The sequence below is a fragment of the Pyrgilauda ruficollis genome, unplaced genomic scaffold (assembly GCF_017590135.1).
Source record: "Pyrgilauda ruficollis isolate IOZ18807 unplaced genomic scaffold, ASM1759013v1 scaffold13, whole genome shotgun sequence".
NCBI lineage: Eukaryota > Metazoa > Chordata > Aves > Passeriformes > Passeridae > Pyrgilauda > Pyrgilauda ruficollis.
In genome coordinates, this window is record NW_024511432.1 from 854867 (window position 1) to 879530 (window position 24664).

General features: G+C 54.8%; 2 protein-coding genes across 2 annotated transcripts; both read left to right on the forward strand.

Annotated features, from left to right (window-relative positions):
* The first annotated feature begins 462 nt into the window (after positions 1-462).
* On the forward strand, positions 463-12565 carry LOC121348946 (dual specificity protein phosphatase 22-A-like). Its single transcript, XM_041458969.1, has 8 exons — positions 463-500; positions 620-695; positions 2010-2043; positions 2534-2616; positions 4372-4421; positions 6302-6435; positions 7303-7487; positions 11131-12565. Exons 2-8 carry the CDS (start codon positions 675-677, stop codon positions 11314-11316), a joined length of 693 nt encoding a protein of 230 aa, XP_041314903.1. The 5' UTR covers positions 463-500; positions 620-674; the 3' UTR covers positions 11317-12565.
* A 4469-nt stretch (positions 12566-17034) lies between these two features.
* On the forward strand, positions 17035-23183 carry IRF8 (interferon regulatory factor 8). The gene is made up of 8 exons (XM_041458839.1): positions 17035-17214; positions 18297-18480; positions 19422-19510; positions 19910-20021; positions 20289-20336; positions 21014-21400; positions 21941-22056; positions 22950-23183. The coding sequence occupies exons 1-8, from the start codon at positions 17041-17043 to the stop codon at positions 23118-23120; spliced, it is 1281 nt and encodes a 426-aa protein (XP_041314773.1). The 5' UTR covers positions 17035-17040; the 3' UTR covers positions 23121-23183.
* Positions 23184-24664: the final 1481 nt, after the last annotated feature.

Sequence of the window (24664 nt, forward strand, 5' to 3'; positions counted from 1 at the left end):
CCTTTCCCTTCCACTCAAAAAATTTGGGAAGGTTTATAAGGTGAGGTAATCTGGTGGGAATTAAGCAGTGAGCTCCCCTTCCTACAGCTGAAAAATCCCTTCAGTGGTAAATCTATCTTGGGTGCTGAGGAGGATGAGGGTGACAATCCCAGCCTGGTGGTGATGGCTGGAATTCTGCTTTTCCCTGCTTTTTGCACAGCTCCTGCCTCTGGCAGCCTGGTGGCACCGACCTGGGTGAGGGACACAGATGCCAGGGGATTGTGCCTGGAAAATCGATTTGTTTTGGAGCAAATGCTGGAATTTCAGTGCTTCTGGGATAAGTGAGTTGTTCCTCCCAGGACTGTCCTTCCAAAAAGCTGTGGAACCCCAGGGAGGCCAGGACAGAAACCTGAGCCTTGCCGTGATCCCAGATCCTTATTTCATCCTCCCCTTCCTGGCACCAGCCACTCTCTGCTCCTTTCCCTCCGGAGCAGCAGCGGGACCTGCTGGAGCAGCCTCAGGTGAGCTGAGTTTGCCAGGGCTCTGCTTGCTCCCCTCCTGGTGTGTTTCCCTTCCTCCTGCCCTGGGAAGGGGTCAGAGCTCACCATCCTCCCTGGGAATTTGGGATGTTTGTTTGCAGGTAGCCTTGGAGACTGAGAAACCACCCGAATCCTGATCCTGGGGAGAGAAAATCCATGGGGACTGGAATGAGCAAGGTACAGGGGGACAGTGGGATGGTGGCCAGCACATTCTCTTCTTCTGCAGCTCATGGACGCACTTCCCAGGTCCCTAAACACAGCTATCTGCACCTTCCCCTTTCCCACAGCCCTTTGGAATTCCAAGCACTTCAAGAGAATTAGGAAAACAAACACGGATTTAAATCCAAGCTTTATATCCACGTGAAGAGCTCGGTGTCTGCAGGTGTCAGAAAAGTGACAGCTGGCATTAAGTGCTCATCCCCGGGGTGGTAAAACCTTGGCATTTTCATCCTCAGGGATAACAGGGGTCCCTGCAGGGAAATTCCCCCCTTCCCACCCTCAGGGCGTGCCCCAGCAATGGGGGAAGTGTGGTTTCAGTGCTGCTCTTTCCTCCAGGGCTGGAGGAGGGGATCAATTTCTGTTGGTGTCCTTAAATAACCACTTGGAATGTGAGTCCTCCAGTTTAAAATTAGACTCTAGGACAACAACAGAGAGATGAGATCAGGGCAAACTCCCTCTGCATGGCTCTGATGTGGTTTAACACCGGGGATTCACCCCCTGTGAACTCAGCCTGACAGGCACAGTGCCTTTTACAGCCCCCGTGCCACCAAACCCTTTTGGGGAGCCCAGGCTGTTGTTGCCCAGGGCTGGATTGGTGCAGACCCTTTTGTAGGATCCAGTTTTGCACTCCATAAGATGCAGGGCTCTGCATTTCCCTTCACAGTTCATGCTGTGCTGAATCCAGGTGTTTGCACCCAGGAATGGGCTGGGGTTCAGCTGGATGTGACCCCGTGCTGTTGAAAACCCTAAAACTCCTCAAACCAGGGCTCTTCTGCCAGATGGGCACAGCAAGTCCAGCTGATGATCAGCTCTTGTCTTTCTGTGCCTCTGGAAATGCTCTGGCAGGTTCTCACACCCCTTAAACACCCTCAGCTGTCCCTTTTCTCCTTCATAACCCTGCAGCAGCGAGTTGGAGACCAAATTTGCAGCCTTGACATCTCTTAACTGCAATAAATATAAATCCTGCTATAAATAGCATCCATCCATCCATCCCCAGCTGGCAGATGCAACCTTTGAAACTCCAGAGGATCACATCCAAACTCCTCCCATTTCTGTGCTGAGCTGTTCCTGAGCTCTGCTCTCCTGAGGGGTTTGGGCTCAGCTTTCCTGGCTGTTTGTGAAGATGATCCATGGATTTGGGTGCTTGGTTTGGCATGGCCTGGGGAGTTTGGTGCCAGGTGTCCTGGTCCTGCTGGAGCTCATTCCCACCACATCAGATGTACCTTGTTCCTGGTGCCATCTGAATTCTCTCTCCTTTTTGTCACCTCCCAGATTGTCACCGGCCTCTACCTGGGGAATATTCATGGTGAGTGTCTTTCCCTGCCCCTCCGTGGTGCTGTGGGATCCTTGGGCAGCTGGCAGGGCTGGAGGATTCCTCTCCTTGGCAACTCCATGTGCCCCCAACTGGGAATCTCAGCATCTCCCAGAGCTGGCCCAAATCCCCTTCCCAATTTCCAGTGATCCCAGTCCAGCCCAGGAAAGGGATGTCCACTGGGAGCTGTGCTCACCAGCCATGCTGGAACCCCAGGAAATTCACAGCACATCTGGAAACCTCCCCACCAGCAAGGACACAACAGCCTTGTCTGAGTTCTCAGGGTAATTTCTGATGTTGGGATGGCTTTAGGAACCTGCTGAGCACCCAGGGCATCCCAGGGGGGTTTTGCCTGGAAGGAGGTGTCCAATCTCCTCCCTGCACCGTGTGGGATGAGAGGCAGGGCTGGAATGGGGGTCAGGGGGAGGGGGTGGCCGGTGGGTCCCAGCAGGGCAGGTAATTCCCACGTGGCTCCCATTTCCAGACTCTGAGGACCATGAGAACCTGCTGAGCAAGGGGGTGACCCACATCCTGTCCGTGCACAACCGCGCCAAGCCCGTGCTGGAGGTGTGTGCCTGGCTGGGGGGGCTGGGGACCACCCGGGGCAGCAGGACCAGGGAGGGGACACCCAGGAGCTTCTCCTGGCCTGGGGAGAAGCAATGCTGGATTTGCACCGATTTGCACCGATTTGCACCAATTTACACCGATTTGCACCAATTGGCACCAGGCGATGCTGCCCAGAGGGGCTCGGTGATGGATTTGGGGAGGGGGCAGCGGGGTGCTTGGGTGGTTTTTGGGGGGCAGGCGGGACCCGCAGCGCTGCCGGGGGGTCCCCACGAGAGGGCGGCGGCGCCCCGCGAATGGAGCCCCGGCGGGGAGGGGACACGGCGGGACCGCAACCGGGGCTGGCACCGCCTGCTCGGTGTCCCCGCTCCCCCGGCCTCGCTGATCCCCGGAGCGCTGCGGGACCCTGGCTGGGGAAACTGAGGCAGGAGGGAGCTGCCCCTGGGGTGGCGGCAGAGGGGTGCGACAGGTCGCTGGGGCACAAATCCTGCCCGGATGGACCAAGCTGCAGGTTCAGCTCCTGGGATGTGCCAGGAGCAAAGGGCACGGCCGTGGGGTGCTGGGACCTGCTGGGGGACAGGGACACCTTCCACCATCCCTGGCTGCTCCAAGCCCCAATGTCCAGCCTGGCTCCAGAGCAGAGTTTTCCCAGCTTTTGGAGCATTTCCCCAGCTCCTTTGGACTCTCTCCAGTGGCTCCACGTCCTCCTGGTGCTGGGGGTGCTTCACCCCAATGCTGAGGTGCTGCAGAAAGGGAATGTGACCACCAGGACCCCTCATCCTTTTGGGGCCACCATGGGGGGGAACCCCAATAAAACTCCAGCTGGGGCTGCTGAGGCGCTGAGAACCGGGAGTGGGACAGAGCCACAGGAAAGGACAGAGCCACAGGGAGGGACAGAGCCACAGGGAGGGACAGACGGGCCGGGGCCGGGGCCAGGGCAGCAGCCTTGGCTGGGCCAGACGGGGAGCAAAGCGCACGGAGCGCTTACAACGGGGAGCAAAGTGCTCAGAGCACTGACACCACAGAGCAAAGCACACACAGCACTTACACCATGGAGCAAAGTGCCTGCAGCACTTACACCATGGAACAAAGCACATGGAGCGCTTACACCACGGAGCAAAGCGCTCAGAATGCTTACACCATGGAGCAAAGCGCACGCAGCGCTTACACCATGGAGCAAAGCACACACAGCACTTACACCATGGAGCAAAGCGCACGCAAGGCTTACACCATGGAGCAAAGCACACACAGCACTTACACCATGGAGCAAAGCGCACGCAACGCTTACACCACGGAGCACAGCCCGCAGAGGGGAAGCGGAAGGGCCCGGGGGGTTTTGCAATGTGTCAATCACGGCCCCAGCGGTGACCGCAAACCCCAGCGCCGCTGCCTTGGTGGCCCCGGGATGGGGACACCCGGCCCCGTGAGGAGCTGCTGGGCTCATCCCGGGCTGGGGGGTGGGTCGGGCTTTGGGGTGGGTCAGGGTCATTTTGGCTTCTCCATGGTGGGTTTGGTAACTCTTTCCAGCTTGGGAGATTTTGGGATGGCACCAGGCATGGAGCTGTGGGTGAGGTGATGCACGGAAAGCCTGTGGGTCATCCCAGCACAGAATTATCCCTGTGCCCACCCTGAACAGTTTGGCTTTTGTCCCCCCCAAAAGTAAACTGAGAAAAAAAAAAAAAAAAAAAAAAAAAGAGAGAAATTGAGGATTTTGTGATTCTTGGTGGTATTTTGTGACTGTTTTATTTTGTATTGCAGGACATGACCTATCTGTGTATCTCGGCCTCGGATTCATCCAGTCAAAACCTGTAAGTGATTTCCCATCCTTTTTCCTGTTGGCAGCTGTTGGTCAATAAAAGCTCAGGTTCTGTGGGATGAAGCTTTAGTCTATTCATGTTGTGAAATTTCACATAATCCCTGAGCTTCCCAGAAGCTGGGGTTCATTTTTGTGTGGTAAATAACATTTTAGGCCTTAAAATCTATTTTTAATGTGTGTTTGCAGTCAGGAAATGTGATTTTTTTGGTCAAGTTTCAGAGTTATTCCACTGGCAGGATTGAAAATTGGAGTGTTAGAAAGATGATTTGTGTCAGTCTTCAAGGCTTTTTTTTTTTTTTTAAGAGAAATTTATTAAAATATAATTTTTTTTTGCCATATAAAGCACTGATGCTCATAACTCTTGGAATGCTGTTTTTGGAGATGAAGCTGCTGAGAGGAGCTGGGAGGAATTCCCAGGATTTTGTGGGATGCTGCTGCTTTGGGTGATGAGCACCCATAAATCATCAATTTACACCAGCAAATTGGCAAATCCACGGGATTTTTCCCTCCAATCAAACCCTAAAAAGCATCAAAAATTAATTTCCGAGTCCCTGCCTGTGGAGCTGCTGGCTTTTCCAGCATCCTTGGGAGCAGCCATGCCCAGGGGTGGAATCCTGCTTGCTCATGTTCTGGCTGAGCGGAAAGAGAAGCTTTACAAGAAAACCCTGCCTCAGCAAGAACTGGGATTTTTGGTTGTTATTTTTTGCCCCTTCGCTCATTTCTTTGCGCTTGTGGCGTGTAAAAAAAAAAGAAGATAAGGCTGCCTGCAGGAAGGAAGAGTTATTCAAGAAACTATTTTCTGCTTGTCAGTTTATGCCTTGGATTTCACAATCCTGGTGAACTTTGTGTCCTGCTTGTGATTTTGGAGCTTAGTGCTAATTCCACTCCCCGATCCCACGCTTGGAGGCTGGAAAAGCACAGGCAGAGCTTTCCCTGTGGGGAAAACACCCGTGGGTGAGGATGGATGGGGAGCCAAATTCCTTTGGGAGGTTGGGACAGGGATGCAGGCTGGAGGCATGAGCGTTGTGTCCTTGCAAGCAGAGAACATTCCTGCTGGTCCTGCCGAGGGGCTGAAGGGCAGGACTGGGATCTGCAGAGTTTGGAGCTGTGTGGGCAGCACCTGCAGGCCCTGGGGGGATGTTGTGTGCTCTGTGAAGATCAGCAGGATAAGCAGGGAAATCCTCTGGGACCAGCTTTGGATGACTTGGGAAGGCTGGACAGAGCTAAAGAATAAAGCAGGAAATTATTAAAAGGATCTCCTCAGTGGATCCACCTTGGGCAGCACAAGAGCCCAGCCAGGGCTGCACCCAAGATGAACCAAAATGGTCCCAAAATGAACCTAGGTTGAACCCAAATGGTCCCAAAATGCACGAGCGCTCACGGGGTCTCTCCCTGGGATCAGCTCTGCTCCATGTGCACATTGCAGTTCAGTGTCCAATTCCAGCTCAGCCCCTGCACTCCCATCCTGCTTGTTTTTCTCTCTCCAGCCCACGGGGTTTGTGCTCTTGGGCTGAGATTTGGATCATTTGTCCTTGGTGCCCAGCTGGAGCAGGAATTGTTTTGTGTCCCTGCTCTGTGCAGATAGTTCACCATCCCCTGATGTGAAGCTCAGACCCACACACTAAAGCAGCACAGAATCTGAAAAATATAAAAGCTAAACCTGAGGCATCACTTTGGGCAGGGAAAATCCTCCCAAATGGTGATGCTCCATTTGCTGGAGGATCCTTGGATTGACATCTCCTTCTAGGAATGAGAGGCTCAGTATTTTTAGCCTGCTCATGATGTGAGAACCTCCCTCGTCTCTCCTCCTGTTCCTGGGAAGCAGAACGCCCTGCAATTCCTGAATAAATTCATCTTTGGCTCCTCTGACAGCGCCGAGCCCAGCACTCCAGGGCAGGGTGAAGAACAAACACCCTTCTCCATGGGCCAGGAGGAGCTTCTGGAGAGTTCCCAGAGGGAGAGCAGCTCCCTTGGCAATGGGAATGACTGCGGGAGGTCAAGCCTTGGCTTCTGAGAAATCAGGAAGGCAGCGTGGGCTCACGCCCACCCCGTCACGCGGAGCAGAGGAAGTCCGGCGCCGCAGCAGAAGTTATATAAAATTTGGATCATTTATCCTTGGTCCCCAGCTAGAGAAGGAATTGTTTTGTGTCCCTGCTCTGTGCGGAGAGCTCACCATCCCCTGATATGAAGCTCAAACCCACACGCTAAAGCAGCCCAGAATGTGAAAAGTATGAAACCACCTTGGGCAGCACAAGAGCCCAGCCAGGGCTGCACCCAGGATGAACCCAAATGGTCCCAAAATGCACGAGCGCTCCCGGGGTCTCTCCCTGGGATCAGCTCTGCTCCATGTGCACATTGCAGTTCAGTGTCCAATTCCAGCTCAGCCCCTGCACTCCCATCCTGCTTGTTTTTCTCTCTCCAGCCCACGGGGTTTGTGCTCTTGGGCTGAGATTTGGATCATTTGTCCTTGGTGCCCAGCTGGAGCAGGAATTGTTTTGTGTCCCTGCTCTGTGCACAGAGCTCACCATCCCCTGACGTGAAGCTCAGACCCACACACTAAAGCAGCACAGAATGTGAAAAATATAAAATATAAACCCTGAGGCATCAGGCATGGGCCCCAAAAAGAGTCCTTGGTGTTGACCGTCCCTGGGGAGGGGGGAGGAAGGCGAGGAGGAGGAGGAGGCGCAGAACAGCAAGGGATGTGTGCTCCCTGCACTGACCACCTGAGCATCCAAGACGTGGGACGGGCTTGAGGAGGGGACAGGGAGGTGACAACAGCACTGAGGGTGTGAGAGCGCTCCTCATCCCCTCCAGCCCACGAGGGGCTCTGCACCCCAGGGTGATTCCTGCGGGATCCCCTCCCTGACTGGCTCCTCGGCCGCCCAGCCTGGCCGGGGTGTCCCGCAGCAGCACGGTGCTGGTGGCATACCTGATGACAGTGACAGAGCTGGGCTGGCAGAGCTGCCTGGCTGCCACCAGGGCCGTGCGTTCCTACGCCAGCCCCAACCCCGGCTTCCAGCAGCAGCTGCAGGAGTACGAGAGCACCCTGCTCCACGAGGTAAGCCCTCCTTGCGTGCATTTTTGGGGGGGTTGCAACCAGGCACGGCTCCTTTGCATGCAGATGTGTGCTCCAGCTGGATTTGGGAATGTCATTTATCACCTAAGGATTTGGGGGTTTGCGTGCATAAACAAAAAGAAATTAAAAAAAAAAAATTGCCTTGATGTTGTGTGAGTGCACTTTAAAAAACTCTTAAAAACCCTAAAGCCTAAACTTGTTTTCTGGAGTTGGGATGCAGCGGGAAGGATGGGAGAGCAGTTTGTCCCTTGGGAACCTCAGGAAGGAGCTGGGCCAGTTCCCGGGAATGCAGAGTGGAGAGGGGGAGTGCAGAGGGAGGAAGGCTCTGGTGAGGATGTCTGGGCACGCTGGGGTCTGCCAGGGCTCCCTCTGCCAGCAAGTGCCCTGCTCCCAGGGGCAGGTGGCAGGCAGGAGTGGAGAAATCTCCTATTTCCTCCCCAAAACGAGGTGGGGCAGCAGGTCTGGGAGAGCAGGAGCTGAGGCTGGCCGGGTGCAGGGGAGGGAGGATGGAGCAGAGCCCAGCTGCATTCCAGGGAGAGCACTTAGTGCAGAGGTCAGAGCTGCACTTTTGACCTGGAAAGCCTTCGAAAGCAGAGGGACAGGCCTTGAAAGGCAAAGGGAAAGACCTTAAAAAGCAAAGGGAAAAAAACCTTAAAAAGCAAAGGGAAAAAAAAACCTTAAAAAGCCAATGAAAAGGCTTTTAAAAGCACAGCTCCCACCTGGCTCTCCAGCTGCCTCCCACTCTGGACTCTGCCCCTTCCCCCATCCCTGGGGTCCCAAACTTCCCATGGGACACAGACACCTCTGCAAGGAAAGGGAGACTCTGGAAAAGATGTGTGCAAGGGATGTCACAGCTCCTGTCACCCCTGGAGGCAGAGGGCACTGCAGCCACCGTGCAATGGCCCCGTGGCAAACAGGGGTCCCTGTGCTCCCTCTGAGCCCTTGGGGGGATTCCTGTGCTGGCAGGAGGGAGCAGGGACAGCCCGTGACACTGTCCCCAAGGCCAGCACTGTCCCCAAGGCCAAGTTCCTTTCCCCGGTGCTGTCACACAGGGATGCGGCCCTGCCCCGTTAGCACCAGCTGGCAGGAACGCCCCTGCAGGAGGGTGGAAAATGTTCCTGGGGATTACAAAACACCCGCGGGGCTGGAGATTCCCTGGGGGCTTCCCCTGGCTGGGCCAGCTCTCCCCAGCCCTTCCCACAGACCCTGGTGTGGGCTTTGCTGTGCCCTCCCTCTCTCCATCCCAGTAATTCCCCTGCTCCCCAAATCCCTGCACACAGCCTGGTGTGGGCTTTGCTGTGCCCTCCCTCCATCCCAGTTATTCCTCCTGCTCCCAAAATCCCTTCCCACAGATCCTGGTGTGGGCTTTGCTGTGCCCTCCCTCCATCCCAGTTATTCCTCCTGCTCCCAAAAATCCACACTGGGCTCAATGGACACCACAACTTCCTCCTTTTCCCTTCAAATCTGCTTTTTCCATCAGCTCACGGTTCTGCCAGTGGCTTTGCAACCCTTTCCCTGAAACAGCCAAGGCACAGCTGGGGGTGGAGGTGCTGGGATGTGTTTTCCTGTCCGTGGGATTTAGCAAGAGCTGCCTTTTCCTTGAAACTCCCACCCGTGTTCCCTGTGATGTCAGCCCTGGGCAGGGAATGGCTCTCGTGGGTGGGAAACCTCAATCCTTGCTGGTTCAAACCTCTGAGGAACAGCTTGGACCTCCTGGAGCTGTGGTGACTCAGTTTCCTTCACCTCAGGGAGCTCAGATGGGAGGAAGGGATGGGGAAGATGCTCCAGCCTCGTGCTGGAGTGTGCAGCTGTGGTTTCAAGCTGGCAAATGGGGCTTCTCCAGGCTGGAGGGATGAAGAAGGAAGGAAAGGACCAAGAGCAGCAGCAGGATGATGGCTAGGGTTAGAAAAGGAAGCCAGTGTGGATGTCACAGAGGGCACAGATGGGCATTCTGGTGACAGACCTGTCCCCCGTGGTGCTGGCACAGCGTGGCCAGGCTGTCTTTTCCCCCAGATGGGCTGGCTGCTCCTGGCCTAGGAGGAGGGGAGGAAGAGGAGGAGGAGGAGGAGGAGGGCAGTGGCTTGGTGCTGAGCACTGCAGGAAATGGGCTGGAACCACTTCTTGCTCTGGCTTTAAGAGGAAATGCCTGGCAGCTTCCCCCATCTCCCTCCCACTCCCTCCCTCCTCCCTGGAGGGTGGGAGGCAGCCCCCAGCCTGGCTGTGAGCCCTGCTGGGTGCCAGGCAGCCCTTCCCACAGAGCTCCAAACCTCTGGATGGTTGGCACAGAGGGGATGTGCCCCCCATGAGATCCTGGCGTGGGTCTTGCCCCAGATCCTGCCCCAAACCCTCTGGTCTCCCTTCCCAGGGGGTGTTTTCTCTCAAGGAACACAGGTCTGGCTCTCAGGGCCACCCGGGGCAGGGATGTCCCTGCTTGCAGGTGGCAATTGTGTGACAGCCCTGGTGAGTCCTGCTGTGGGAGGGAGTGGATTTGGGAAATCCAGACATTCCCAGTGGAAATCCCCCCTGCCCCAGCTGATTTTCCCTGGCTGCAGGAGAGGGGGATACCACCAGGGTCACTCTAAAACTTTTTTTTCCCTTGTGGCTGGTGCAGTGCTGAGCTGCCAGTCCTGCTGCCCTGCCTCCCAACCTTTTTCTGGGAACTTGGTGGCTCCTGCCCATTCAGGATCCCAAATCCACAGCGAGGGCACCTCACCCTGGGGGTGCCAAGGCTGGGCAGCTCACGGCAGCTGCTTCCCTCTCCCCCTGGCTCCCCTGGCTGCATCCCATCCCTGTCCCTGTCCCCATCCCAGGGCTCCAATGCTTGGTCCCTCTCTGCACCCTTTGCACCTACAGGCTCCCTCCATCCTTTCCTCGAGGTGTTTGGTGTTGCTGGGTGTGCTCCTACCACTAATTCCTTGCTGGAGCAGCTGGATCTCTCCTCAGGGGGATGGCAGAGCCCCAGTGAGCCCTGGAGTGGTGAATCCTGGCAGAGCTGCCCCTTCCTGCCCACGCTCCTGCGTGCTGCAGTTTGGGGCTGTCTGGCTGTTTCCTCATCCCAGCACTAACGGGAACAGTTTCTCTGGATCATCCCTTGCTTCCAGGCCTCAGCCTGCTGCCAGCTGGCCACCAGGATGCTCCTGCCTCTGGAATAATCAGGATCAGTGGGGTGAGAGGCTCCCCACAACCTCCTGAGGTGCTCTGACATCAAACCTGCCCCACCTTGCAAGGACCAACTCGACCCTGCTGCCTGTGGAAAAAATAAAAAAAAAACCCCAAAAAACCTTTGGGAAGCATTCCTTACGGGAATTCAGGCACACGAGGAAGCAGCAGCTTCTTGGCAAGGAGGAATAAATAAAGCTGCTGTCCCAGCTGCAGGCAGTGTGGGAAGCTGGGGGTGCTGCCAGCTCTGTGCTGGGGATGTGGGGATCCCCTGCATCTCTGGGGTGCTGGGGGTGAGCTCCTGTGGGACTGGCACCTTCCTGCGTGCTGGCTGTGCTGGGCATGCAGCAGGGATGGCTTTGCTCGCTGCTTTCCCCCGGATCTACCGCAGCCCTGCTCTGTCTCTGCGCTCTCTCAGCTTTTCAGGTCACCCTGACAACCTCTCCTGCCTTTTTTTTCCTGCCAGTACCGCGCTTGGATCCGCCGGGAATACGGCAGGAACCCCTTCCAGGACCAGGAGGAGCTGCAGCGCCTGCTGGAGCAGCAGCAGGGCAGCAGGGATTGCTCCTGGCCCCGCTCCCCGGCTCCCTCCTTGTCCCCTCCCTGCCACACCGCTGGCACCGCCGCTGGCAGCAGATGCACGAGCAGATAAGCAGCCAGGCTGTCCCCGGGCTTGGAAAACTCAGTTTTCCCTTTGCCAAGCACCTCCAGGGATTCGTGGCTAGGGCACAAAGCTGCCAGCACCAGCCTGGGCTCCAGGGGGGACAGGAGCCACAGATCCCCGTGGCAGCTGCCAGCTCCAGGGAAAGGGTGACAGTGCCCTGCTCTGTCCCATGCCCCATTCCCAATGGATTACAGCCCCCTCTCCACCCTCAGAGCAGCAGCCAGCCCCGTCCCTCTCTCCTCATGACAATATCTGGGCTGGCAGGGCATGGGAAAGGTGGTGCAGGCCTTGGGAATGAATCCAAGGTGGGCGGAGATGGAGAGGGGCCACCTTGTCCTCTGCTTCCCTGAGGAAGGAGGGGTGAATCCTGGGATGTGGGGATGCTCTGAGCCTCAGCTGGCAGCCAGTGGGGTGGGGAGGGGGGCTGGAGGTGTTTTGGGGCTGCCCCTCGCTGTGCATGTCCCTGGCAGGTGAATATCAGCCCCAGGGATAAGGGGAAAGGTAAACCCAAATTTACCTTTTATCTGGAGTTTTCCTTATCCCAGCTCCAGGGATAATGGGAAAAGTAAACCCAGATTTACCTTTTATCTGGTATTTTCCTTATCCCAGCCCCAGGGAGGGGGGAAATCCAGCAGTGCCTGTCCCACTGCCTCCATCCCTGGAGCCAGAGTGGGTTTGGGATTTCCCTGAGCCCCATCCGAATGTCCCTGCTTGCCAAAGAAACCAAAAGCTTGGTTGGATTCACTCAACCCATGGACCAATTTAACTCTGTCCTTCTCCAAAAGCCTTTTTAATTCCTAAACCCCGTGGCCGTGTCCAGTTTTTCATCCCAAGCTCGGATTGTGCTTTTCCAGAGCTTTCTTTGGCAGGAATCCCCCTTACAAGGGGGGTCCCATCCCATGGATTCAGCCCTTCCACATGGAAACCTTCAACCCTTCCGTGCCATCTCGGCCTTTTACTATAATTACCCTGTTTGTCCACTCAAAAAATGTCTGTTCTGCAATTCCTTCTAAGAAAAAATGGGATTCAAAACATTTCTAGGAATTCTCTTGATGAAGATTTTTGGGTACTCATCATGTGACAGCACCAGGGGTGACTCACCCAGCTCCTAATAAAGAAAAAAGTGATTAAATCCTGAGGGTGGCTGGACTTGATTTGTGGTGTTCCTGGTGGGAATACAGAGATGGACTGAAATGACCACCCTGCTTCCCATTTTCCTGGTGAGAACCACCAGCAAAATGAAAAGTTTTAAATATTCCGCGTATAGCCATGATGTATAGAATTCCAGGGGAAAAAAATGTGTTTTTTCCTCATTTATTTAGGTGGAGAAAAGGGCCCCTGTGGCTGGTATTCCACATGGGAGTAATGGGAAAGCAATGAATGAGGTGGAGGCTGTTGATGGAGTGGGCTGAAGGGAGGCTGAGCAATCAGCTCAGGGATCAATACTGGATTTAAAGCCTCTGTTTTCATTTTAGGAAGCAGAAAAATGGAACTTGCAGGCAGGAAGAGAAAGGAGAAGAAAGTGGGAGTTAATAGGAAGTCGTTGGAGATGGGTGATAAGCAGAGATTAGATGTGCAGGAGGTGTGATAAGCTCCACAGCCCGGGGTTCAAACATTCCCAGGGAACCACAGCACCACAGAAAAAGCTGGGAAAATCCCCCAGATTTGGGGAATCACAGCAGCACCCTCCGTGCCTGACATCACCGCCACAACCATGCCCCAAAAACCTCCTCCTAACCCAAATTTCCCTGGATTTGAGAGCTATCAAATATCTATTTTTTTATGTGAATATATCTATTTTTTCCACTCTGTCCTCCATCAGCGGGACCTGAGGTGGATTCAGGAATTCTGGGAGCTGGGAGGCAAACCCTGGACAGGTAAAACTGGGCTGATTTCCACTTTTTGCCTGAAACCCTATTTTAATGGGGTTAATTTTTTATCCTCCCCACAGGGACCCTCTTCACCCCAGGGAATTTGGTTTTACCTTTCCATCTTACCTTTCCTATGAAGCTGCAGAGCCAAAATGAAGGTGGGAATGATGAAGTGGCCTCTCCCCATTGGAAATTCACAATGAATTTCCACGTTTTTGGTCTCCAGAGGAGATGGAGAGTTTGGTTGTGTGCAGACTCTTCAAAACACCACAATTTTCCAAGAATTTTAACAAAACAAAGAGGTTTTTACAGGAGGGTCTCTATCTAGCAGGAGGATGCAAAACCCCTGCAAAGCTTAAAATTGTATTTTTTGGTCAAAAAAAAAAAAAAAAAAAAAAAAAAGAAAATGAATCCTCCTGACTATCTGATTGCAGAAGATGGGTTTTGGCTCGCCCCAAATCTCCTGGGGGGGATCCAATGAGGATCAGTGGGGTGTTTAAAAACAAGGGCCACACAGCCATCCTTTATTAGAAATGACAGGAAAGGTTGTGCACCTCAGAGCGTTATTTTTATTAAACCATCTGTGCAGCTCCATACATTTCCCATTTCTCTGTATTACCCACGTGGGAGTAATTATGGTTTTCTTCCAAGAAATGTGTGTGTAATCTGGTAATCCCAAAAAACCCCCTCTGAAGTCAGGCTGCAGATGGTCCTTTATGCTCTGGTGGGTCTGGCTGGGTTTGGCCGGGATGGGGCACGGTCAGGACACCAAATCCAGACTGGGAACAGTGGGAACTGCTGGGGCAGGCAGGGAGGGAATGATCCAGGACTGATCCCAGAAAGGAACTGGGAGCTGCCTGGACTAAACTGGGACTGGGGATGGACCAGTCTGGGACTGGGGAAAGTGGCCTGGGAGTGGGAATGGACTGGGCTGGGACTGGGGACACTGGGCTGGGACTGGGGACACTGGTCTGGGAATGGGGAAACTGGTCTGGGACTGAGGATGGACCAGTCTGGAAAGTGGTCTGGGAGTGGGAATGGGCTGGGCTGAGACTGGGGACACTGCTCTGGGACTGGGAAAGGTGATTTGGGGTTGGGGATAGAATGACCTGGGACTGGAGAGTGACCAGTCTGGGACTGGGGAAACTGATCTGGGACTGGGGAAATGGATCTGGGATTGGTGAAACTGATCTGGGATTGGGGAAACTGATCTGGGAATGGGGAAACTGATCTGGGAATGGGGAAACTGGTCTGGGAATGGGGAAACTGATCTGGGATTGGGGAAACTGATCTGGGACTGGGGAAATGGATCTGGGATTGGTGAAACTGATCTAGGATTGGGGAAACTGGTATGGGATTGGTGAAACTGATCTGGGACTGGGGAGACTGGTCTGGAATTGGGGAGGTTTATTTGGCGATGTACGGATCATGGGCTGGGGATGGATTGGTCTTGGACTGGGGAAACTGGTCTGAGACTGGGAATGGAGTGGGCTGGGACTGGGATATCGGTCTGAGACTGGGGATGGACTGGGCTGGGACTGGGATATCGGTGTGAGACTGGGAATGGACTGGGCTGGGACTGGGATATTGGTGTCAGACTGGGAATGGACTGGGCTGGGACTGGTAACGGAGCAGTCTGGCTCTGGGAAGACTGCTCTGGGACTGGGGAAGCTGGGTTGGAACTGAGAATGGATTAATTTGGGACTAGGAATGACGGGACCGAACCGACTCGGGACAGACCCGGGACAGGGGCGGGCTAACCACGCCCCCTCCCCATTTGGCCCCGCCCCCTCCGCTCAGGCCCCGCCCCTCCCGGTCAGCTGATTTCGGGGAAAGCCGCGCTTTAAGAGAAACTGCGGCGCGCGCCCCGCCGGGACGCTCCTCATTGGTCAGCCCCGCACGGCCCCGCCTCCTTTTTGGGTAGGGCGGGAGCAAGGAGGAGTCAGTGATAGGCGGGGCGTGGAGGAGGCGTGGCGGTGGGCGTGGCCGCATAATCTCCGTGGTATAAATAATGAGCTCGGGGAATCCGCGGGCGCGGCACCGGCAGCGCAGAAACGGGAGCGGCACCGGTACCGGCACCGGCTGGGGGACAGGTACCGGCATCCCGACACCAGCATCCCCCGTGCGAGGGCAGGGTGGGGCCGGCCGGGGGACCGATACCGGCATCTGGGAGGGGAGGGACCGGCCGGGGGACAGGGACCAGCATACCCATGGATGGGCAGGGACCGGCACCGGCATCCCGCGTAGGGGGGCAGGGACCGGCCGGGGGACCGATACCGGCATCCTGTGGGTGGGCAGGGACCGGCTGGGGAACAGGACCGGCATCCCCGTGGGTCGGCAGAGACAGGCACCGGCATCCCCGTGGGAGGGCAGGGACCTGCCTCACGATCGCGTCCCGTACCGGCACCCTCTGTGGGCGGACACCGGGAAGGCAGGGGCAGGTCCCGAGCCCTGCCCCGGTTTCCCGCACGCCTGCGGGGCTGCCGAGAAGCGCAGGGGGTTTGCGGGGTCGCACGGATGCGGGATGTCCCCATCTCGTGGTTCCCTGCGCCAGGAGCGAGCCCGGGATGGGCGGGCTGGAGCCGGGGGCTGCCGCTGCCCGCCCGGTGCAGGGGGCTCCTCGATGTTGTCCCGAGCTGTGACTCCCTCTCGGGGAGGGAGACGGAGCCCCGGCCTCCGGCAGCGATGGGAAGAAGCTTTCTAGAAAAAAGAAGTGTCCCATTTCTGTGGGATTTCTCGGGTTCTTCCCTTTTGGCATGACTCAGGGTGGGTGCTGGAGCCCCCAGAGAAGCTGCCCCCATTCCTCCAGGGACGAGCTGTGGCATGTCCTTTGGGGCATCCAGAGCTGTGCCCTCCGTGATGTTTTGGCTGGTGGTGTTGGTGCTCACCATCCCTAAAAACCAGGGGCTGTGCTCTGAGGAGCCAGGGCCATCTAGAAGGGATGGAATTGGTGACACTGAGCTGGTGGGAGCCCATGGCAAAGCAGGGACCATGGCTCTCGGGCTGTGCTGGGAGCATCCTTGTTTTCTCCCCAAAAATCTTCCAGTGGGGCAGTAAAGAACAAATAAACAAGGGAGAGGCACTCCTGTAAAATGTAGAGCCCAAAATGCCTGGGAAGTTGATTTGGGGGCTGCTGATCACTTCTGCCAGGCCACCAGCTCCTGTCATGGCGTGGAGGTGACAGGGAGGGTTGAACCTGGCACTTTGCTTCCAGCAGCTGTGTGTTCCTTATCCCTGTGAGGATTTGGGATGCCGTTTGGAGCTGGCAGCTGCTCCCCAAATAGTGCTTGGTGAGAGGAGCTGCTGCCCCCTCCGGGACAAATCCTTGTGCCAAGGCCAGCCAGGGACAGCTCTGGCACCCCAGCCTGGCCTGCCCAGTGTCACTTGCTCAGGTGACAGCACAGCTGGGGGCTTTAATCCCCATCCATCTGCTTCCTCTGTGATTTATCCTGCAGCAGAATAGGAATAAGCAGAGCACCGAGTCAGCCGCTTCTGGGAGCGGAACTTTGGTAGAGCTGGAGGAAGAATTTGTAGTAACTCAGAAGGAAATTGCCTTTTTTTTTTTTTTAATTTTAAAAGAAGAGTTTTTAGAAGAAGAGGATGGGGTGGGGGTGTGGGCTGGGGGTGTTTTAATCTCAGAATCACAGAACTGTGGCATCCCAGCAGGGTTTGGGCTGGAAAGGACTTTAAAGCGGGCAGACTTTGGCATGAGGGGCTTCCAAAAGCCGCAGGAGGTGCCGCTGCCAGCTGAGCGGGGGGCAGAGGGGCCAAGCACCCCAATGCCTGTGCCGGGATGGAGCCGCAGAGCTGAGAGGGCCCGTGGGTGTCCCGTCCCCGCAGGATGTGTGACAGGAACGGCGGGCGGCGGCTGCGGCAGTGGCTGATCGAGCAGATCGACAGCGAGCTCTACGCCGGCCTCATCTGGGAGAACGAGGAGAAATCCATGTTCCGCATCCCCTGGAAGCACGCCGGCAAGCAGGACTACAACCAGGAGGTGGACGCTTCTATTTTCAAGGTAGGGAATGCTTTTTCTTGCTGGTTCCTGGGCTCTGTGCTGCTGGTTTTGTGCCTTGGTGGGACGTGGCCACGCTGTCTCTGGGTTTTACATCTTTAACCCTTGCAGGAGATGCTGCAGTTGGTCTCCTGGGTTTTTTTTTTTTTTTTTTTTTTTTTTTTTTTTGGGATGATTTATTCCTTTTCATCAAAATTTACGACCAGTTTTAAGTCTGATTTCAGCATGTTTGAATCCATGTGTGACACAAGAAGCAGCTTTTGACCTGCTCTAAACTTCTCAGCAGCTTCTCTTGATAAAATGCTGGGTTTATATTAAAAAAAAAAAAAACAAACCTAAAAAGACTTTGTAGGTGGGAAGGAAGGATTTCACTGAAGCAGGGGGTTTCCAGTTTTGGAAAATATGGGAAAATTCCATCCAGAAGCAAAAAGTTCAGGTCTTTCCCAGGAATTCCCTTCCCTCTGACCCCACTTCCAAGTATCTGTACTGGTGAAGAAGTTCAATTTCAGTTTAATTTCAACTGGTTTGGGAGCACTGAGTTATGAGGATAGCCTTGAACTCAGCCCTCTGAAAATATAGAAATATCTATAAAAGAAATCAATATGAATTAAAAAAAATATGTAATGTTTTTCATTTTTCCTTCAATGGTAAAAATATGTTCTCCTACCAAAAGCACAAATTAAGTTCTGATCTTAGGGAAACCAGTTCATTTATTTGTCAGGAGCTGACAAATGAGGTTTATCCTGATTTTTAATTGAGCAGCGATTCCTCGTGCTCCCAGCAGCTCCTGACCCGCAGGTGCAGAAGTGAACCCACACGTGATTTTAACCTCTGCTTTTTGAAAAGCTGGGTTTTACGAGCCTTTTCTGCATTTCTGAGGCAGGCAGTGCTGCTCTGCACCCCAAACCCCCCCGGGTGTGCTGCAGGCTGTGCAGTCTAGGAGCGAAACAGCAAATCCCCAAGAGATGCTCGACAGGGTGCAAGATGCAAAATGCTCTCTGCAAGCCCAGCTCTTCCTCCCTGAGAGGCTTTGTAGGGCTCACAGGGAGGATTTTCATAGTTTTTTTTCTCATTCTTTGCTTTAGGCCTGGGCTGTTTTCAAAGGCAAGTTCAAGGAGGGCGACAAAGCCGAGCCGGCCACGTGGAAGACGCGGCTCCGCTGTGCCCTGAACAAGAGCCCTGACTTTGAGGAGGTGACAGACAGGTCCCAGCTGGACATCTCCGAGCCCTACAAGGTCTACAGGATCGTGCCAGAGGAGGAGCAGAAGTGTGAGTTCCCCAGGAGGGGACTGAGCCCTGCTGTGGGTGCATCCTGTGAGCACCTGAGCTCGGCTCCCTGCCAGCCCCTGCTCTTGTCCCGCTCTGCTGTGTCCCCCTGCCGTGACAGGGAGGGGAGGACAAAGGCCAGGCTTGGGTTTTTTTAACCCCTTAAACCCTTAGGAAATGTGGGACAGCTGCATCTTTGTGGGACCTCCCATCCCCTGAGGATGTTGTAGGGGCAGATTCCACCTTCCCTGCCTGGTGGAGGGACACGAGCCTCAAACTTTTTTTTCCTCCCAAGCCCTGCCCTATGAGGATGGTGGGGAGCTGCAATAAATCCCTTTTCTTGCTGGAGGAGCAACGATTTTGCAGACAGCTGCTCTGATGTCCGGTGTGGCTCAGCTCACACTAACTATAACTCTATTTGTGGTTAGGGGAGCCTGTGTGCTTTGTCCTTTAAGTTAAAAACTTGCAAAAAAAACCCCCATGATTTTGCAGTCAGGAAATCTCCCTTTAGCATGTCTGTCCCCTCCAGCCCGTTCACACAGGGGCTGTGCTGCCACTATGCAAATGGCACTGCAGGTTCCCACCAGCAGCACCCCTGCACTGGGGTGGCTGGTGGAAAAAAGAGAAGCAGCAGCCCCAGCCCCAGTCTCTGGGGTGCTCAAAAAAAACCAAAACCCTCTGCCCTGCTCCAGCTCTGTCTCTGTCACCAGCCAGGCTTTTGATTTTTCTTGCTGCTGGTCCCTGTGCAGGGGGGAAATGAGTTGTAAAGCGATTTTTTTGGCCCCAAAAAGCAGCTCTGGAGGGGCTGTGAGCCTGCCCACACGGCTCTGCTGTGGTTCCTGCTCTCATCACTTTCACCGGGTGAAAGGTTCCCAAAACCCCTCAAGATGAGCTGTGCCTGGCCAGTGTGGGTGTTCTCACTGCAGCCCCACCTCTCCTTCCAGGCAAAGCAGGGGTGGCCAGCGGGAGCAGCCTGAATGATGTCACCGAGATGGACTGCAGCTCCTCTGCCATCGACGAGCTCATCAAGGAGGTGAGGCCTCACCCTGGCTGCAGGTGCAGGGCTTGGGTCAAGCTGTCCGGCTTGGGAAAGCCCTGCCCTCCCCGAATTCCCTCTGCAGAGCGGCAGGGTTGGCTTTGCAGCTCCTTCACACGGTTCTGATGTGGGCTCCTGCTTTCCTTGTGCGTCCAGCTGGGAGAGACCTTCACTGGGGAGGAGTCTGCCACAGCTCTGGGCCCCTCCTTGGCCTTGTCACACCTCTCTGTAGCTCTTGAGGGTCTTGTTCAGATGTACAACCTGGGCAATGCCAGATTTGATCTTTCCAACCCCCAAAAATTGGCTGGTGCTGCCATTTGGGCCCTCCCTGAGCGTTTCAGGTGCCTTGCTGGAGGCACCAAACCCGCTCTGATCCCGGTGTCTGCTGTCCCACAGCCCTCCTGTGTGGATGAGTACCTGGGCATCATCAAGAGGAGCCCCTCACCCCCCCAGGAGACCTGCAGGAACCCCCCAATACCCGACTGGTGGGTGCAGCAGCCCAGCCCTGGTAAGCAGCCAACAGCTGGTGTGGTGTTCGGGAGATTTTTGGGGCAGGAAAAATCTTCCTGTGTGGGGATACACAACGGAGAGCAGTTTATTTTATCTTCCTTATTAAGAGTGTTTGAAGTACTCATTAAGAAATCCAGCTGGGAGCTTTTTGCTGGCATTTCCCATGTGGGAGCTGGGAAACCTGGGGCAGAAAATGAGGGGGAACTGAGGGATTGGGATTTGGGATTTGGGAATGCAGGCTCAGCTTGGCTTTCTGTGCCCACAGCGTTGCCCCTGATGAATGGATACTCCAGCTATGAGCAGTATCACTCAGGTAAGGCACCTCACCTGGCCAGCAGGTGCCCCTCTCTGTTCGTGGTGGCAGGAGGTGGCTCTGACTCTGTCCCCCACCTTCAGAGAGGCTTTGCTTTGGGTTTGGGAGGTGATTATCCACATTTCCACGCTGGGGTGAATCCTGCCTGGTGGCGTGGGGGCAGAGAGCAGCTGCTTGGGGTGCTGGGGCCAGGCAGCCTTTGGAATGGGGGGATCTGCCCGTGGCATGGGGAGAGTGAGGAGCAAAGGCAGGAGGAAGAGGCTCAATGCATTTCATGGCCTTGAACTGAACCACCAGAAGTTCCACCTCAACATGAGGAAAAACTTCCCATGGAGGGTGTCAGTGTTGGAACAGCTGCCCAGGGAGCTGTGGAATTTCCCTTTCTGGAGACCTTCAGAGAGGAATTCATGGAACAAACCCCACCTGGATTTGTTCCTGTGTCACCTGCTCCAGGTGACCCTGCCTGGGCAGGGGCCTGGACTGGGTGGTCCAGAGGTCCCTTCCAACACCAGCCACTCCATGATCCTCTAATACTGGGAGCTCTCACTTGCTGGTCAGCCCTGGAGATGTCTCTCCACCAGGAGACAGCCACTCCCAGGAGATTTGGGGTTTGGGCATGGCAGCGAGGAGCAGCTTTGTCCCTTCCTGATGAGACGCGCGCGTCCCTCGCCTGCCAGGTTATTCCCAGATGGTGATCAGCTTCTACTACAGCGGGAGGCTGGTGGGCCACGTCAGCACCTCGTGCTCTGAGGGCTGCAGGATCTCCCTGGGGCAGCCCTCGGGCCACGGGGAGAAGCTCTACGCCCCCGATGCCCTGGAGCACGTCCGGTTCCCCTCGGCCGACGCCATCCAGAACGACCGCCAGAAGCAGATCACCAGGAAGCTCTTTGGGCACCTGGAGAGGGGTGTCCTCCTGCACAGCAACAAGCAGGGCATCTTCATCAAGAGGCTGTGCCAGGGCAGGGTCTTCTGGAGTGGCAACACCATGGCCTACAAGGACAGGCCCAACAAACTGGACCGGGAGGACGTGGTGAAGATCTTTGACACCAACTTGTTCTTCCGAGGTTTGTGGGAGCCTCCTGCTGGTTTTGGTGTTAGGATTTCTGCTCTTTCCTGTGGGGAACGAATCCCTGCATTGGTTGGTTTAGGATGGTCAGCCAGCAGATGTGGTGGGCAACCCTGGGTGGCAGCAGTTTGGGGTGGGGGAACCTTCAGGGGAGAGTGGAGGAGAACAGGGATATGACTCTGGCCAGAAACTCCCTGGAACAGCTGAGGTAATTCTGGGATCCCAAAGCCTTGGGACGATGCACAAATGGTTTGTGGAGCTTGACCTGGCATGAGACCCCCTTGGGCCCTGTGGTGGGGTTGAAAGGGTGGAGCCCTTTTTCCTTGCACACTTTGAATCCCTCACTGCTGGGTTCCCAAGGATGAGCAGGTGACACTGCCACACCGATGGAAGGATAATCTGGTGTTTGGGGTCCTGTGGCAAATTCCAAACTGGAGCCTTTGCTTGAGCCCACAGCTTCCTTGCGGGGTGTTTGATCCCAGGGATGTGTCACAAAGCCTCTGGAGGGCAAATCCCAAGTTTTCCTGTGTCCTTGCAGAGCTGCAGCAGTACTACAACAACCAGGGCCGCTTCCCAGACAGCAGGGTCATGCTGTGCTTCGGGGAGGAGTTCCCAGATGCCGTGCCCCTGAGGTGTAAACTCATCCTTGTCCAGGTACGGGGGGCTGGGAGGAAAAGGGACCCAGGCAAGGTGGGAATTCTGCCAGCAGAGCTCCACCCCTGCAGCCACGGGGCATTTGGGTGGATTGGGGTGGAAGTGTGGTGCTTTCCCAGAGCCTCCTGAGAGGTGCTTGGGCTGCTGGCTATCAAATTCCTGCAGCTGGGTTTGCAAATGAAGCTCCCTAGTGGCACAAGTTTTGTGAACTGCAGGGAAATCTTTCCTCTTCCTCCTGATCCTGCTTTGGCACTGGGACTTTTCCTGTGGGAAATGGGGAAGTAAATGCCTGGACTGATTTAAGATCAGTCAGTGATATGCTCAACAGCTGTGATTGGCAGCAGGGGGGTTGGGAAACCTTAGGAGGGTGAAGAAGGGGATGGGATGTGGGGTCAGCCCTCGTGGCTCTGGTCAGAAACTTCCCCTTGGAGAAGCTGCAGCAGTTGTAGGGTTGAAAAGGCTCAGGACAGCGGGTTTCTGTCCTGAAACCCAGGCCCAGCCAGGCTGTGACAGCAGGGATGTGACAGGGAGGGCACAGGGAGGGTGTGGCATCCCCTCTTGAGCAAGCAGAGACCCACCAGGTCTGTGGGGCCCTGGGGGGATTTTACAAGATCAGAGACTGGTCCTGTGCCTCCTGCACCGCTCCTGACCTCGTCACCTCTTGCTGTCCTGGATGTCTGCCCCAGGGGATCACTCTGGACATCCCCAGCCTGTCCTTGCACCTCAGTATCCCTGCTGGCAGAGCTCCTGGGGCTGCTCCTTTATCCCTGGAGCCAGCACTGCTGTCCTGGCAGGAGCTGTGCTCTGCTGTGTGTCCCCCATGCAAGGAGCAGCAGGAGATGCCCCAAGAGGACGCTCCCCACTCAATCCCTGCCCTTTTTCCTTTGTCCCAGGTGGAGCAGCTGTACCTGAGGCAGGTGGTGGACGAGGCTGGGAAGAGCTGCAGCTCCAGCCCCATGCTGCCCATGGCAGAGGAGCCCCAGCACGACCAGGGCTACCGGATCTTCCAGGACATCTGCACCACGCGGCCGCTCTTCCGAGAGAACCAGCAGATTGCAGTCTGAGCCTGCTGGGCTGGCCTCATCCACAGCCACGTCAGTCCCACCTAAGTGCCTAAGTGTACTAAAAAAGTGACTCTAAAAAAGTGTCCTTATTTTTTTTCCTTATTTTTTTACCTTATTTTTTTCCTTAATTTTTTTCCTTTTTTTTTCCTTATTTTTTTCCTTATTTATTTTTTTACCTTATTTTTTTCCTTAATTTTTTTTCCCTTTTTTTTCCCTTATTTTTTCCCATTTTTTTCCCATTTTTTTTCTTTTTAAAATTTTCTTTGCTGTTTCCAGTCCAGGGTCTGTATAAATCCAGTGGTGAAAACGTGCCGTGAGCAAACAGCTTGGATGTTCAGTGTTTGTCCTGTCAACAATTTATGATAAAAGTGACTTTTCTAGCCCCAGGACTGTCTGTAGCACATGGCTGGGGCACGAGGGAGCATCCAAGCTGTGCAGGAAGGTCAAGGCTGGCTTTGCTTTTTGTTGCCTTTGTTAATGGCCATTCAGGCAGAACCAAAAACCAACAGCTGTAACCACCTGCCCCAACAACCTGCAACTCAGACCTTGCTGAGAGCAGCAATTCGATAGGAGGTGACTCTTGGAAAAGCCTTAGAATGCTCAAATTTAGGAAATGATATCCAGGAATCAGCTCTCCCCCTTCAAAGAGTCCTGCTGGTGACTCCTAAGCACTCCTGGGTGTGCCTCCCAAAGGGAACTCCTGAAATTCCTCTTTATTTTTTGCTGTGAGATTTATGTGTTTCTTTTTCACGCCAAAGTGGATTAGAATTTGGCAAGCCATGCAGAGATTCTATATGTAAATATTGAACATGAAGACTTGGGAATCTTAATTTTTCCTGACCAGAGCCAGAGTTTATATAAATATATAGAGTTTTAATTTTTCAAGATTGCAGCGTAGTGTGAATAGCTTGGCTTCACCCTCCCAAACACACGTGTGGGGCTCTCCCAAGCGTGTCCAGGCAGCGCCATCCATGTGGAAATCCTCATTTTCACAGCCTCTGTGTGTGCCCCCAGCTCTGGGGAGCTGCTGGTGCCTCCCAAAGAAGGACTGCACATGTGTGCGTGCCACCAAAGCTGCCTATTTATTGTATGCCTGAGGTTTATTAATTTTTTGGGGTAAATTTTTATATCTCCCTGCAATTAAAGTGCTATATTTTGTATTTCTCTTGCGATGTGGTTTTTGGGTGCAGTGGGTGGGGTCTCAGAGCTGCTGGGGGGAGTCTGGGATCTCTGACTTGCCCCTGATTTGGTTTTACCTGTGGTGGGGTCTGTGTTAAGGCTGTGTCACCTCCTCCCTCTTCCTGGATTCATCTCCAGGCAGAAAGAAATGAGTCAAAATGCTGTAATGCAATGGAGGGAGGGAAATGTGATCACTTGGAGAGCCTTCATTCCAGGGAGGAGGAAGATGTGTCCCTGCTCATCTGCCACAGCACTGAGCTGGGTGTGACGCTTCAAGGTCACGAGGTGGGGACAATTTTTTATGGTTGTGTCCAAAAACTTCCTCTTTTCCCTTTCCCATGGGAAATGGGAGCGTTTCCCCACTG

Coding starts and splice junctions, on each gene's coding strand:
- IRF8 (XM_041458839.1), top strand. CDS start 17,041: ATGTGTGACAGGAACGGCGGGCGGCGGCTGCGGCAGTGGCTGATCGAG. Junction 20,337..21,013: donor CTATGAGCAGTATCACTCAG/GTAAGGCACCTC, acceptor CTCGCCTGCCAG/GTTATTCCCAGATGGTGATC. Junction 22,057..22,949: donor GTAAACTCATCCTTGTCCAG/GTACGGGGGGCT, acceptor CCTTTGTCCCAG/GTGGAGCAGCTGTACCTGAG.
- LOC121348946 (XM_041458969.1), top strand. CDS start 675: ATGGGGACTGGAATGAGCAAG. Junction 2,617..4,371: donor GCGCCAAGCCCGTGCTGGAG/GTGTGTGCCTGG, acceptor TTTGTATTGCAG/GACATGACCTATCTGTGTAT. Junction 7,488..11,130: donor AGAGCACCCTGCTCCACGAG/GTAAGCCCTCCT, acceptor TTTTCCTGCCAG/TACCGCGCTTGGATCCGCCG.